Below are 13,582 nucleotides of genomic sequence, written 5' to 3' on the forward strand. Positions count from 1 at the left end.
CGGCTTCATTACCATGCATACGCCCTGCGTTTGCATGGGAACGCCCATGAAACGCGGGGCGTATGCATAGGGTTATGAGGCTAAGTAGCCCTTCACGCCCCTCTCCGCCCCCTGTGCGGCGTCTAAAGAATACGTACGGCGAAACCGCTTGCACATGCGCAGAGTGACCTCTGCACATGCGCAGTCGAAAACCATCGGCGGTACGACCGCATGCGGAAAAATCCGCACCGATCAGAATAAGGGCCAAAGTTCTGTCTAATTTTCAGTTGCTTGTCTTTATACCTTATCCATCTCAATTAATTTTACTGATATATTGTACCTCCAATTAAAATTACCGTGAAGTAATTTTACTTGGACTGACACCTAACCCCCGTACCCCCCCGCCACTCCTTACACCCGCAGGAGTACCGGCTCACAGGAGTAGGGCTCAAATGTATTGTCATTGTATTGTTTTCTGATAGGAACACCCGCCAATCACTGTTTAGTGTAATAAATGTGAATTTATGTTTTTCTCCTGCACCAGCAATCTATGCATGTAAGAACCACCTTATTGCACAGTAAAAGTTTATTTACAGTAAAATTTGCCCATTTATTTATTCAACAACCCACCAGACACACCGACACAGGGGTAGAGCGCTGCACTCAACCAAATAAATACCAGGTTAACAATTAAGTTTACCTCCATGGTTTATACTGTACAGCAGGGGTCTTCAACCCATGGCCCGCGGGCCACAAGTGGCCCGCTGAGTTGTTTTGACTGGCCCGCCTGTAAATGCAGTTTAAAAAAAACAACAACCCTGTAAGTGCCGTTTAAAAAAGCCAAAACCTTCCACGCTCATCCCTTTACATGGGGGACGCAGCGGAGGAGCACGTGCAGTGGCTGGGGTGGACAGGACATGCACATTGTGGATTTCCTGAAGCTGCGCACACGTCCCGCCCGCGCCCTTTCAGAGAAGACAGCCGCCGCGTGACAACCGGCTCCAGACCTCTGATGCTGCGCACTCGTCCCTGCCTGCCTCCTTCTCATTGAAGACAGCCACCGCCGCCAGCAGGAGCAGCCCTCTGAAAGGGAAATACGGAGATTAAGGCAGGTTTCTTAAGGGGAGGGGGGAGGTGAGCTGCCTGCCTGCAATGCGGTGCTGACTGGGGGGGGGGGGGGTGAGATGGCTGCAATGCGGTGCTGACTGGGGGGGGGGGTGAGCTGGCTGCAATGCTGTGCTGAGTTTCGGGGGGAGGTAAGTTGGTTGCAGTGTTGTGCTGAATATTGGGGGAGGGGAGCATCTGGCTGTGCAGTGCTGACTATGGGGGAGGGGGGCTGGCAGTGCTGTGCTGATTATCAATGGGGGGGGCTGTGCGGAGATGCCTATGTTTGGGGGGGAGGGAGCTGTGCTGTCTATCTATGAAGTGCTGTGCTTTATGGGGGCTGTGCTGGCTATCTAGAATTACCCCTTTCTGACCAGTGACACTACTGGTGGCATTTTATGAGGGACACTACTGGTGAAATTTTATGAGGAACACTACTGGTGGCATTTTATAAGGGACATTACTGGTGGCATTTTATGAGAGGCACTGCTGCGGGCATCATATGTATAAGCAGGAGTATTGGGGGCATTATAGTGCAATGGGCATCATGTTGTGTGGCATAATGTGTAATGGGCATTACGGTGTGTGGCACAATGCGTAATGGGCATTGCAGATAAACAGTGTATATTGATTTACGTAGCCTGTCATTGCTTGGGCTTGATTTGTGAGGAGTTCTAGGTCACTGTGTGGGCCTTCATGTTTATATGTCACTGTGCGGCCTTTAGCCAACCAACTTAAGTGTGGAAGGACAGCAACCATTCCTGCGGTAACCAATATCTGGTCATGCAGGTTGCAAAAGTGAAATGTCAGGTAATGGTTTTCCTGCTAGTTCACACGCTTACAATTAGGCCACACCCCTTTTGGGGAGCGCGCGCCTACGGCGCGCACAATTTCTTCAATATGATATTATGTATGGGGAGCTGCATTTTTTTTCTTTTTGCACTGGGACCCTAATTGTCTAGAAATAGCCCTGCTGCTGATTATATATTGGGGGCAGGGTTTATGTGTATGGGCAGCTGTGCCAACTATGTATGCCGGGGCTGTGATGTCTATCTATGAAAGGCTGTGCTAAATACCACAGTAGAGATTAGTGGCCCTCGGGCTTAGTTGAATTTTTTAATGTGGCCCACACTGTCGGAAAGGTTGAAGACCCCTGCTGTACAGTATATAAACATTTCAATTAATGTTTCTTTGTATTTAGAGTAAACAGTGATATATTTATGGGCAATGCAACAGAGCACCTGCCACTTGGTGCGCCATTTGATCCACCCCCTCTAACGTGCAATGCCATGGTAACACAAACTATACCAGTTTAAGCAGGAAGGTCCTTGTTTGTCCTATCATTTTACCCATCAATAAATACTTTTGATACAATTGCCAGGACAGTAAAGAGCTGTCTCCTGCTCATTGGGCAGAGCATTGTTTATAATTACAAAAGGCATAAAAGAAAATATGAGTGGTATTTAAGAGCTATTTCATATAAAAAAAACAGGTACTTATGTAGTATCTGGGCGTCCGATTTAGAAATCGGATCGCATCGCATCGCATGCGACCAAATCGTATGCGATGCGATGGTCAAGATTTTTCCATAGGATTCAATGTTAAAATGGTCTGAGTCCATTTTAACATAGAATTCAATGGGAAAAAGGGGTCCTTTTCCTTTCCCCACTATCCAAGTGGGCATGGAGTTGGATATAAACCTGTGGCGAGCCCGAAGCGTGGCGAGCGTAGCGAGCCCCGCGAGGGGACACAGAATACTTTTTAAGAAATATGCGGCCCCTCGCGGGGCTCGCTTCGCTCGCCACGCTTCGGGCACGGTGGCTCGCTGCGCTCGCCACGCTATATAAAATCAACTCTATGCCCACTTGGATAGTGGGGAAATGAACAGGACCTTCTTAACATTGAATCCTATGCAAAATCGCATCGCATCGCATCTGACTGTATGCCTTAAGGTAAGGCATACAATCACAAAATCGGCAGCCCAGATACTACATAAGTACCAAAAAACACAAACATTGTTATAAACAAAACTATCTTGGACAAATCTATGTATGGCCTTGTCCCATACATTGAATGCATAGAGGACATTGGCCATAGTTGTTTAGTGACAAGTAAATATTCTCAACCAGTTAAGGTTTATTGACTATTATTTGCCTATAATTCTGTAAATCTGGTTCAGTGGTGGGACCTCAACTGCTTTGAGCAACTTTCTTTGTATTTTTCACACCTTGATCATGCAGGAAGAAGCAACGTACCAGTGGGGAAAGATGCAGAGCACTAAAGAATAGCCTCAGAACACTCTTTTAGAGAACTGCCTTACGATGTCTGCCCTTGGAAACTGATGCATGAGGAAAAAAGTTAAGTTGTATACCACATTATTTCTAGATCAAACTAAAAATTGTACAGTTTTAAAAGAAAGGGGAATTTAAGAGGAATAATAAGGGGTTTATATTCTTGATAGGCGTACGGTAGGTTGTTATAGAAAAATAAAACAAAGGACCATGATTTAACTAATTTATAGTTTTACAAATACTTTATGTTGATTGCATTCAGCTAATCCTATCCCTCTGCGACAATGTAAGAATCTTTTTCCAAATTGTGTTGACATGCACTCAAAAATGTGCAGGTGGGTCACCTATGGGCTGAGATGACTGCACACAGGGTGGTGGTCACACAATTGAAGTGGTGAGGTAGAATTCTCAGTACTTGTGTATTATCTGGGCGCCCAATTTTTTTCATCGCATGCCACTACTTAAGGCATGCGATGCGATGCGATTTTTCATTGTAAAGACCCGATTTTTAATTGTATAGCACCCATGGGTGATTTCATACCCCCACTATCCAACTACACATGGAGTTGATTTTATATAGTGCCCGAGCCCGAAGCGTGGTGAGCGGACGTGGATTACTTTACATGTATTCTGCGTCCCCTCGCGGGGCTCGCTGCGCTCGCCACACTTTGGGCTCGGTGCGCTCGCCACACTATATAAAATCAACTCCATGCGTAGTTGGATAGTGGGGGTATGACATCACCCATGGGTGACTATACAATAAAAAATCGGGTCCTTACAATGAAAAATCGCATTGCATGAATTGTATGCCACTATATTGCATGCGATGCAATACAATGAAAAAATCGGGCGCCCAGATATTACACAAGTACTGAATTCTCCACCTCCATCCCAGCATGCAGCCACATAAAGAATGGCTATCAGCATGTTGATTGGTGGATTGCTTTAGCTATCCACCAATCAGAGTTCTTACAGATATTCCCTGAATGAAGCAATAGTGCAGGACCGCAGCAGGGGCATGTTATGATTATTTTCTAACTTGGTAACAATTAATGGGTTTATAGGGAACCCAGTGCATTGCTTTGCCCAGAACAATGCTGTTAAAATTACCCTGGTGTGATTTAATCTGTGAAGAATAAACATTATAAAATATACCAGTTACTAAACTAAAACATTTTTACATTTTACTTAAGAGGAAAAAGGTCCCAAAAATTGTATATATAATTCATAAAAATGCCCAGTTATGTGCACAAAATTTTATTAAATAAATTAAGTTAAAACTATTAAATTTCAAGCTCTCAAGCATTTCATTTAAGGCAAATACAGTATACCAAGTTATGTGTGATAAATTGCCAATAAATCAACTAAAGGTACCTGCTCAGTCTAAAGAAGAGAGAAGCAAAGTAACATAAACAGTTTTTGTCTTTAAAATGATAACCTCTTTTGTATTTTGGTTAATCTTGTATTAACCAAAATGTAGTTCTATGAGATACTGCAATATGCAATGAAATAAAGGCACATAAAACATTGCTTAAAATAAGATGGAAGAAAAACCTGTATAGATGTATACATTGTACAATACTTTTTCATGTACATAATAGATATTTGGCTAAACAGATGCAAACATTCAAAATAAGTTATTTCTAATACGAGTTGAGATGTTGAAATACCCTAGATAATAGCACAAAATTATTAGTAAACAAGCTTTTAGTAAGATCAAACTGAAGTTTTACTTATTAAATAGAACCTCGAAGTGGCATTTGAAATGGCAAACAGTAATTAGCTTTTTGTGCTTCAGACATCTTTCAGAATTGATCATCAAATCTTTGTTTACATAGAATAAACAGAACACAATAATTCAGTTGTGAGTCAGGGAGCTCATTTCAGAAGGGCGGTTTTCTACGCCTTTAACAAGACATATTTATGGCATTGACAGAACCAAGCCAATGAATTAAAAAATATAAAAACATAAAATTCAAATTGGCCTCTTTCTTTTTCTGAAATGACATCCCTTTAAGTAAGTTAATGTCAGAGACATGGACGCCATATATACAATATACAGTATGTACTTTCACATAACAAGCCTATCATTTAACATCCAAGAACACGCTCAAAAGAAATATGGAGGCAGAACATTTTTCATGGTAAACAGGTCAAGTCCTTCATTAAAGTTTTTTTTTTTTTATAGCATTTAATATGGTTAAGACTGCAGTGACTTTTTCATGTGTAATAAATCTTTGTACCAAAATAATGTTCCTATTAGAAAGAACCTGAAAGTGATGTGCCAATTTTATTCGTCACAACACTACTTCAGCAGAAATATACAGAAATCAACATTCATGTTACATGTGCATCAAAAGAAATGACTGAAATGAATATGTATGTGTACTGTGTAATCTCGTCACATCTAGCAGCGGTTCAAGTCCAATGTTACTACTTTCCTTGGTACAATTGCTAGCAGCTGTAACATCCTTTTTTGTTGTAAACATGACCATATATTTCCAATGTGGACAGTTGTTTTTATATAGATTCAAAGTGCTTTAGACTCTAAGGTTTATGAACAGTACCATCTTATACTAGGCCTTTGAAATTACTCATATTAAACCATGTCAACATATTTTGTGTCATTGACTTGCAGGCAAGCTGATACTTAAATCAGCTTCCATTTATTGTTTATTGTAGGGATAAATGTACAGTATATGTGTGTGTGTGTGTGTGTGTGTGTGTGTGTGTCTGTGTGTGTGTATAGGTGTGTGTGTGTGTGTGTGTGTGTATGTATATGTGTGTCTGGCTATGTGTATAATTTGTAGCCTTCACTTAAACATGCATTTTCATGCAACTAGGAGAGATAGGCTTGTAGGGCTTCCATTCCGTTTCTTTCCACTTCTTGCAGTTACACTAGTTTTACGGGCTTTCAAAAAAGTTCATGCAATGATATGAATGACTAAAGGAACCATAAACCCTATAAAAATGTTATTTGTGTTTAACATGTGGAGGGTTAAGGGTTTCTTTACCATCCCTAGTTTTACTAATGCTTTGAGATGATTTTGCTATTCCAGTCCTCAAAGAGTCAGGTAACAAAGTTGTTTCCACTAAAGGCTCAGAGGCAGCATCAAAAGTTTCAGTCTCTGTCTCCAGCTCTTCATCTGCAATAAAAAGTTTTGATTCCCTCCATTGTGGGTAAAATTCCTGGCTGCCTCTGGAGACACTTGAGTCACTGCATGAAAGCTGAACATTCAGTTCTTCTGTGGATTGAATAAGATTTTGCACAGAAATTGATTTGCCAAAATCCTTTTGTGTATATGGAACTGAGGACAATACCCCACTGTTTGCATCAAGGCTTTTCCGCCTTACGAAATTTTTTGTTAAACCAGTTTGTGGAGGCTGTACACTTTCTTTTGAGGCAACAAGGCAGGCGGTGATGTCACAAATATCTTCTTTTGTGGTCATAGGAATTATTTGAATTGGTTCTGGCTTGTTGATATTCTTTAAGGAGGATACAACTGGTAGCTGTAATGTTGTAGGTGCTGTTGGCTTTGAGGCCTGGCTTATTTGGTTAGATATACTGTTCGTTACCATAGTTACAGGTCCATCACTTACATTTGTTGATGCCTGTGTTGCTTGGCTATATAAGGTAGGACTAAATCCATAGTAAGAAGATGTGTTAAATTCATTTGGAGTTAGTACAAACTGTAGCCCCCGGGGGATGTTGGCACTAGCCGATCTGGTAATAAATCCACTGGTCTGTGCAGAACTGGACAGATCTTTGCTGTCTATGGGACTTTGATAGTCTGAAGTTTGTTCACATTCAAATAGTGGCATCTGAAATGATGCTAACGTCAGTGCTGAGGCAGATCCTTTCTTTAAGACCTGTTGGTAGATATCAAGTAGGCTGTCTAATTTTGATTCAATGGATTGTACCTGCAGTTAAGACAGTAAACAATGTTAAAATGTAACAATCACAATGAGATTCAAGCATAAATGGATCTTAACATTGCTGTAAGAATGTATATACACAGGATAGTATCCTGGCAGTGCTTGAATGATGGGGAAGAGGTGTATCCTGCATCTAGATTTGCCAATGTCCAATCTGCCCATGAATGTGTGTGTTTGTAGGTGTGTCTTCTTATTAAGTTTGTGCTGTCCTTTTATGTACAGAAGGTGGTTTTAGAAGGAACACAATGCATACATGCCAACTTTTCTGGCTGCCCCCTACATCACAGCCTTTTCCCCCACTATACAATACCGACATTACTGGCACTGTAAAGCAGGAGCAGGTACATGATGATGCAATTCAGAGCGAATCATGTTATGATCCTGTCCACTTTTCCTCCATATGCGGTGGTGGTGAGGGGGGGATGGGGGGTTGGTTGGACAGTACGTGTGGGAAGGTGGTAGTTGTAAGCCGGCTCTAGGAGACTTAGCTACTTCTGGATGGCTAAGTGCCCCTCCTGATTTTGTGAGCCTCCCCGATGTTCCAGGAAAGTAGGCCAATATGTGTCCATGATAACATATCATCAATGCCTACAAGTTTTTAAAAAATTGTGATATTTTCAAATCTGAAGAGTCACCTAAAATATCTAAGAACTGTTCCCAGATAATGGTGTCGGAAAGGTGGATTTGTCCGCAGCAAGCGACCAGATTCATACCTCCCAATTTAGTCGTGCCAGTCCCAACTCTATTATACCATCATGTACATGTTCTGCCATTTGGAAAGTAGGGAACTATGGGTCCGATTCTGGATCACTCTCAGTGATCAGAATTCAGCCCCTGTCATGATTGGATCAGGGTTTGCGCAAACCCCATCAATGAACGGGCTCAGATGGGGGGTGGTAATAGAACTGGCAATGGGAACGCCCAGCATTTTATGGGTGTCCCCATGAAATACGGATACACGAGCGGACCGATATCTGCCGAGGTGGGGTGCTGACGTCAAATGTCTTTATCCTGGCGCTCGCACATAAAAGTCAGTTGAGACTGACTTTTGTTTGTGAAGTCCGGACAAATCATTCCATGGTTGATGGGGGTGTATTCGGTGGGGCAGCGTCTCAGGTGCTTGGTGAGCTGCGATGTTTGCAGCTTACTGAGCAAACTTGAATCAGGGCTTATGCTGTGTTCACACTAGCACGTAATGGGTGCTGTATACACCAGTGACTGCTGTGGGAAATGAGGGCTGTAAAAGTTTACCTATCTCTTCAGAAGCATGAGATATACCCATTGCCACATGCTCCTTTTCATTATATCCTTATTGAAGCCCTAAAAAAAGGAAGTATGCAGAGTTTGACATTCATTTTGTTATCTGTTATTAGAAAAAAAACTAATTGATTCTGATTGGTTGATATGGACAACACTTCATTTTTCAAACTGTTTCCTGTAGAACTACTTTCCTAAAACCCCTCAATGGGGCAGATTCCCTTAGACATGACAGAGGTAGATTATATTTGAAGACTATGGAAGTGCAAGCAGAAAGAAAACCAAAGGCTGATTAAGCTTGAGGTGACCTAAACTATCGAAGGATTCTGAGATGCCTGCACTTTTAGTTGTGTGTTTTTGCTAGGGGCTATGATGCTGAAGCATTAGCCAATTAGGGATCCTGTAGTTAGGAATAGCCAGAGTCAGGTGATCTGCCTCTCTGGTCCGGTTTTCCCCACCCTCCCTCCCTATTTTTTCTATCAATTCTTGGCGGCGGTAAAGAACGGTCCTTGTTCAAATGGAAGTGGTATGAGGATAGTGGGGTGCGCTCTCCCGTCATTGATACGTCACTAGCCGATGCCCCTTGGAGAGGGGTTGGGCTACACCATATGCACGGGTGGGTTGGGTGGGAGAGTTGAACACCAACGATGTGTGAATGGTGTGATGTCATCTTACCCCTCTTTTCTCTATGACCGTTCTTTAGGGCCGCCACCCTCTTTTATAAAATCAATATAAATAGTTGTCAATCAATAAATTGGACATTCATATTGAAACGCCAGCACTTGTGTCTGTCTCGTTATTTTAGTGTTAAGTTTAGATAAGTTATTAAAGTGTGGGGCATAAAGATTGCCGATGGTAAGTTTATCTAAAATTTTCATTAGACAGCTTATGTTTTATTAAATCTGCCCCGTATGTGACTTATTTGTGGAAAATAGCTCAGAATGCATATTTGTATTTTGCAATTAAGAGATTAGAAAACAGAAATATAAAATATCATTATACATTTCATCTCTCTTGCATTTATAAATTGCATAAAAATCACAAATGTTTTTATTGTGTTTCATTATGAGTAACTCAAGGCTGGATACAAAACTACTCCACATAATTAAGTGTTACGCTGTGTACACACGGTGAGATTTGACATTAGATTTTGAGGTACTTATGTAATATCTGGGCACCCGTTTTTCTTATGAGACTACGTCCCCTCGCGGGGCTCGCCACGCTTCGGGCACGGTGGCTCGCTGCGCTCGCCACACTATATAAAATCGACTCCATGCGTAGTTGGATAGTAGGGGTATGAAAAAATGGGGTGCATTTAACATGGGAGCCCAGATAATACATAAGTACCGTAAAATACAAAAGACAGGAAAAGCGCCCACTGTTAGGATTTGTTGTTCAAAGTCTTCAAGGTCCATATAAAAAGTTCTCTTTTTATCTCCAGCACAGGTATATGTGAAGAAAATAAAAATAGAGGGAACACAATGTGTAAATCTGTTTCTTGAACCACAAAAAATATATATAGATGGGGTTTCTTTAAGGACACTTCATATCCCTTTTTTTTTTTTTTCTCTCCAGTGATGTTTATAGTCTTTAAGGTTCACCACGTGTTCTCTGGTCTGTGTAAAAGCTGACGTACATGTATGCTTACATATATCTGGAGCTTTCAACACACATCAGGGTATCTTTTTAGTAGGTATTCTTACTTGTATGCTTACTTTAAGCTAAGTATGGATCCTCACATCAGGGTATCTTTGACCATGGACACGTCTCCAAAGGATTTTTCACGTAGTTTTATTATAACAAACGAGGGTCAAATTATACAAATTTTAAAAATGGTTTCCAATATCTTAAAATGTATACCAGTGATTATGGATTGTTCTAAGGCCCAGGTTAGGGAGTCACAAAAAGATGTAATGCCCGGGACGTTTCGACCCTCAGGTCTTTATCAAGGTGGACCTGAGGGTCGAAACGCGTTGGTGCGGTGCTGCTGTTTTTAAGGTATATCCAGTTTATGTTCTTTGTAATAGACCTAAGGCATTGGTGACCCGTCCCGGGCATTACATCTTTTTGTGACTCCCTAACCTGGGCCTTAGAACAATCCATAATCACTGGTATACATTTTAAGATATTGGAAACCATTTTTAAAATTTGTATAATTTGACCCTCGTTTGTTATAATAAAACTACGTGAAAAATCCTTTGGAGACGTGTCCATGGTCAAAGATACCCTGATGTGAGGATCCATACTTAGCTTAAAGTAAGCATACAAGTAAGAATACCTACTAAAAAGATACCCTGATGTGTGTTGAAAGCTCCAGATATATGTAAGCATACATGAACGTCAGCTTTTACACAGACCAGAGAACACGTGGTGAACCTTAAAGACTATAAACATCACTGGAGAGAAAAAAAAAAAAAAGGGATATGAAGTGTCCTTAAAGAAACCCCATCTATATATATTTTTTGTGGTTCAAGAAACAGATTTACACATTGTGTTCCCTCTATTTTTATTTTCTTCACATATACCTGTGCTGGAGATAAAAAGAGAACTTTTTATATGGACCTTGAAGACTTTGAACAACAAATCCTAACAGTGGGCGCTTTTCCTGTCTTTTGTATTTTACTGTCTTTCTTTACCCAGGGAAGGTAACCCCTGGGCAGGTTAGTGCCGCCCTTTTCAGCGCCATTGATTTTATTGCATTTTATTGTAATACATAAGTACCGATTTTGACTATATAGTCAAAATCGCATGCAGATTGTATACAGATAGTATGCAGATCACACAGGTTTTTTTACCTTGCGATCCTGATGCGTGCTCCCGTGACAGCACAAATCGAAACCCAGATAGACAGGGCAGCAATGACTATATAGTGAAAATCTAAAGGTGCCCATACACGTACCAATTACCCGGTACTTTTTGTGCTAAAATAGCATCGTTGTGCATGGGATGCAATGCTATTTTAGCACAAAAAGTACCGGGTAATTGTTACATGTATGGGCACCTTAAAGCTGATTGTATGGATTGTATGTAAAAATTACAGAGATAGCAAAGATTGTACAGCACTCAAAACGTAAGTCGAATAGCAAGGTAAACTCACCATGTGTAAACACCATTACAAAATAGGTTATGCCTTTGCAAAGTAAATAAATAAATATATCACACCCTGGGCCTAAAACAGCATGGATCCTTAATCAGAGAATTCGCAATCCGTTCGACTATTGAATGACTGCGCGTATACAACATCCACAATGCACATGCATGACTGCAATTAGTGAATAAATATCCATATGCAGAGAAGTCACAGTTTGATTGACAGGAAGCCAGCATTTAGGGGCGGAAACATGGCATCTTCTGGGTGTGTTTGTAAAAAACGCAGGTGTGCCCAGACATTTTTTGTCACATTCTCTGACATCAGCGATGACCACTTCCAGTTTGTTTTTTAGTTATAGAGGAAAGGGGTGTATCTGCACTGGCTGGTGATATAGCACTCGTATGGGCCCCAAGGGAGACAATCCAAATCCATCGATCTCAGTGGGGGTGCAGACTAGAGGAAGCCCTAGACTGGCTCAGATGAGAAAACAGTTTGATGGTTTGGATTTTTGTGATTGGATCTGCAGATGGATTGCTATTTGCAATGTGTTTGCAATTTTGCAAGGGGTGGTTTTTCTTTCTGTCTGGGCAAATTTCTGCTCGCAGTCCACTGCAAAATCTCTGATTAGCGATCCATTCTTAATTAGGCCCACTGCTAATACACTGTAATACTTAATAACGATAATTGATAAAACATTACCTGTTTCTCAACTTTAACCACTCTGCCCAGCATACTGAGGTCATCTGCTGCCTCACTTTCAGAGATACTCTTTTCTCGACTTTTTTTATCTGTTGTTATTTGACCTTTTCCAAGAATTTGGTCAACCCTGTAATGGGGAAAGAAAAATGTAATGGGTTATCCAGCCAATTTGTTATGGCATGATAGGATGTGAGTTTGTTATGTATCCTAGGGAACCCAGTTAGCTTACAACACTGATTTAGACCAGTAATGCAACTAAATGCACAAGTATCCATTGATATTTATTTTACATTATTTGCTACAGCTGAAGAAAGAGGACAAGTAGCATTCTACTCTAATGTATGAATAAAAGTCTTAACTGAGCCGATATATAAAGTCTAGCTAGCTACTCCATAAATCTTCAGCACAAAGATATATCTATCCATCTATTTATATATATCTATATCTATATCTATATATATATATATATATATATATATATATATATATATATATATATAATTTATATTTATATATAGATAGTTATATATATATATATATATATATATATATATATATATAGATAGATGTAGATATACATATATCTATATATATCTCCACTTGTGCCTGGCACTCCGCTGTAGGTAATAGTATACCACCTGGTGCCCTCCTTTCTGGACTGGAACGTCCCTGTACAGCGTGGATCGATCAGGCGGCACTCAAGGAAATTTTCAATTGCAAACAAAGTGTTTTTTATTCCTCCGACATGTTTCGGGCTACTGCCCGTCCTCAGGGATCCCTGAGGACGGGCAGTAGCCCGAAACATGTCGGAGGAATAAAAAACACTTTGTTTGCAATTGAAAAATTCCTTGAGTGCCATATATCTATATATATCTATATATATCTATATATATATATATATATATATATATATATATATATATATATATATATATATACTGTATATAAGAAGTATTACAAATATGTATAACCGCATACTTGCCAACTTTTTCATTCACCTTTCAGGGAGAAGCCCAGTCAGTAGATGCAGGTGGACAGTGATGGGGGCAGAATATTTGTAAAAATGCTGTGATTCTCCCATATTTAAATAGGAGACAGGGCAAAAACAAACAATTACCATAGAATAGCACCACTAGGCCCTGCCCCTTTCTCATGGACCTCATATTCATTAGTAAGTGGGGGATGCGGAGAACTTCCTGAAAAAAGGTAGAGTAGGCAAGTGTGT

At 40.6% G+C, this 13,582-nt stretch overlaps 1 protein-coding gene across 1 annotated transcript in view; it reads right to left on the bottom strand.

Moving 5' to 3' along the window:
- Nucleotides 1–5,545: 5,545 nt before the first annotated feature.
- The window catches only part of KCNQ5 (potassium voltage-gated channel subfamily Q member 5), a 527,262-nt gene continuing 519,225 nt past the window's right edge, over nucleotides 5,546–13,582 (bottom strand). The window contains exons 13-14 of the mRNA XM_083177212.1: nucleotides 12,358–12,484; nucleotides 5,546–7,295 (exon numbers count right to left, since the gene is read on the bottom strand). Coding sequence (XP_083033338.1) covers nucleotides 6,348–7,295; nucleotides 12,358–12,484 — 1,075 coding nt within the window. The 3' untranslated portion in view covers nucleotides 5,546–6,347. The remainder of the gene's footprint in view (nucleotides 7,296–12,357; nucleotides 12,485–13,582) is intronic.

Source organism: Crinia signifera, chromosome 3 (genome assembly GCF_055691185.1).
Source record: "Crinia signifera chromosome 3, ASM5569118v1, whole genome shotgun sequence".
Classification (NCBI taxonomy): Eukaryota; Metazoa; Chordata; class Amphibia; order Anura; family Myobatrachidae; genus Crinia; species Crinia signifera.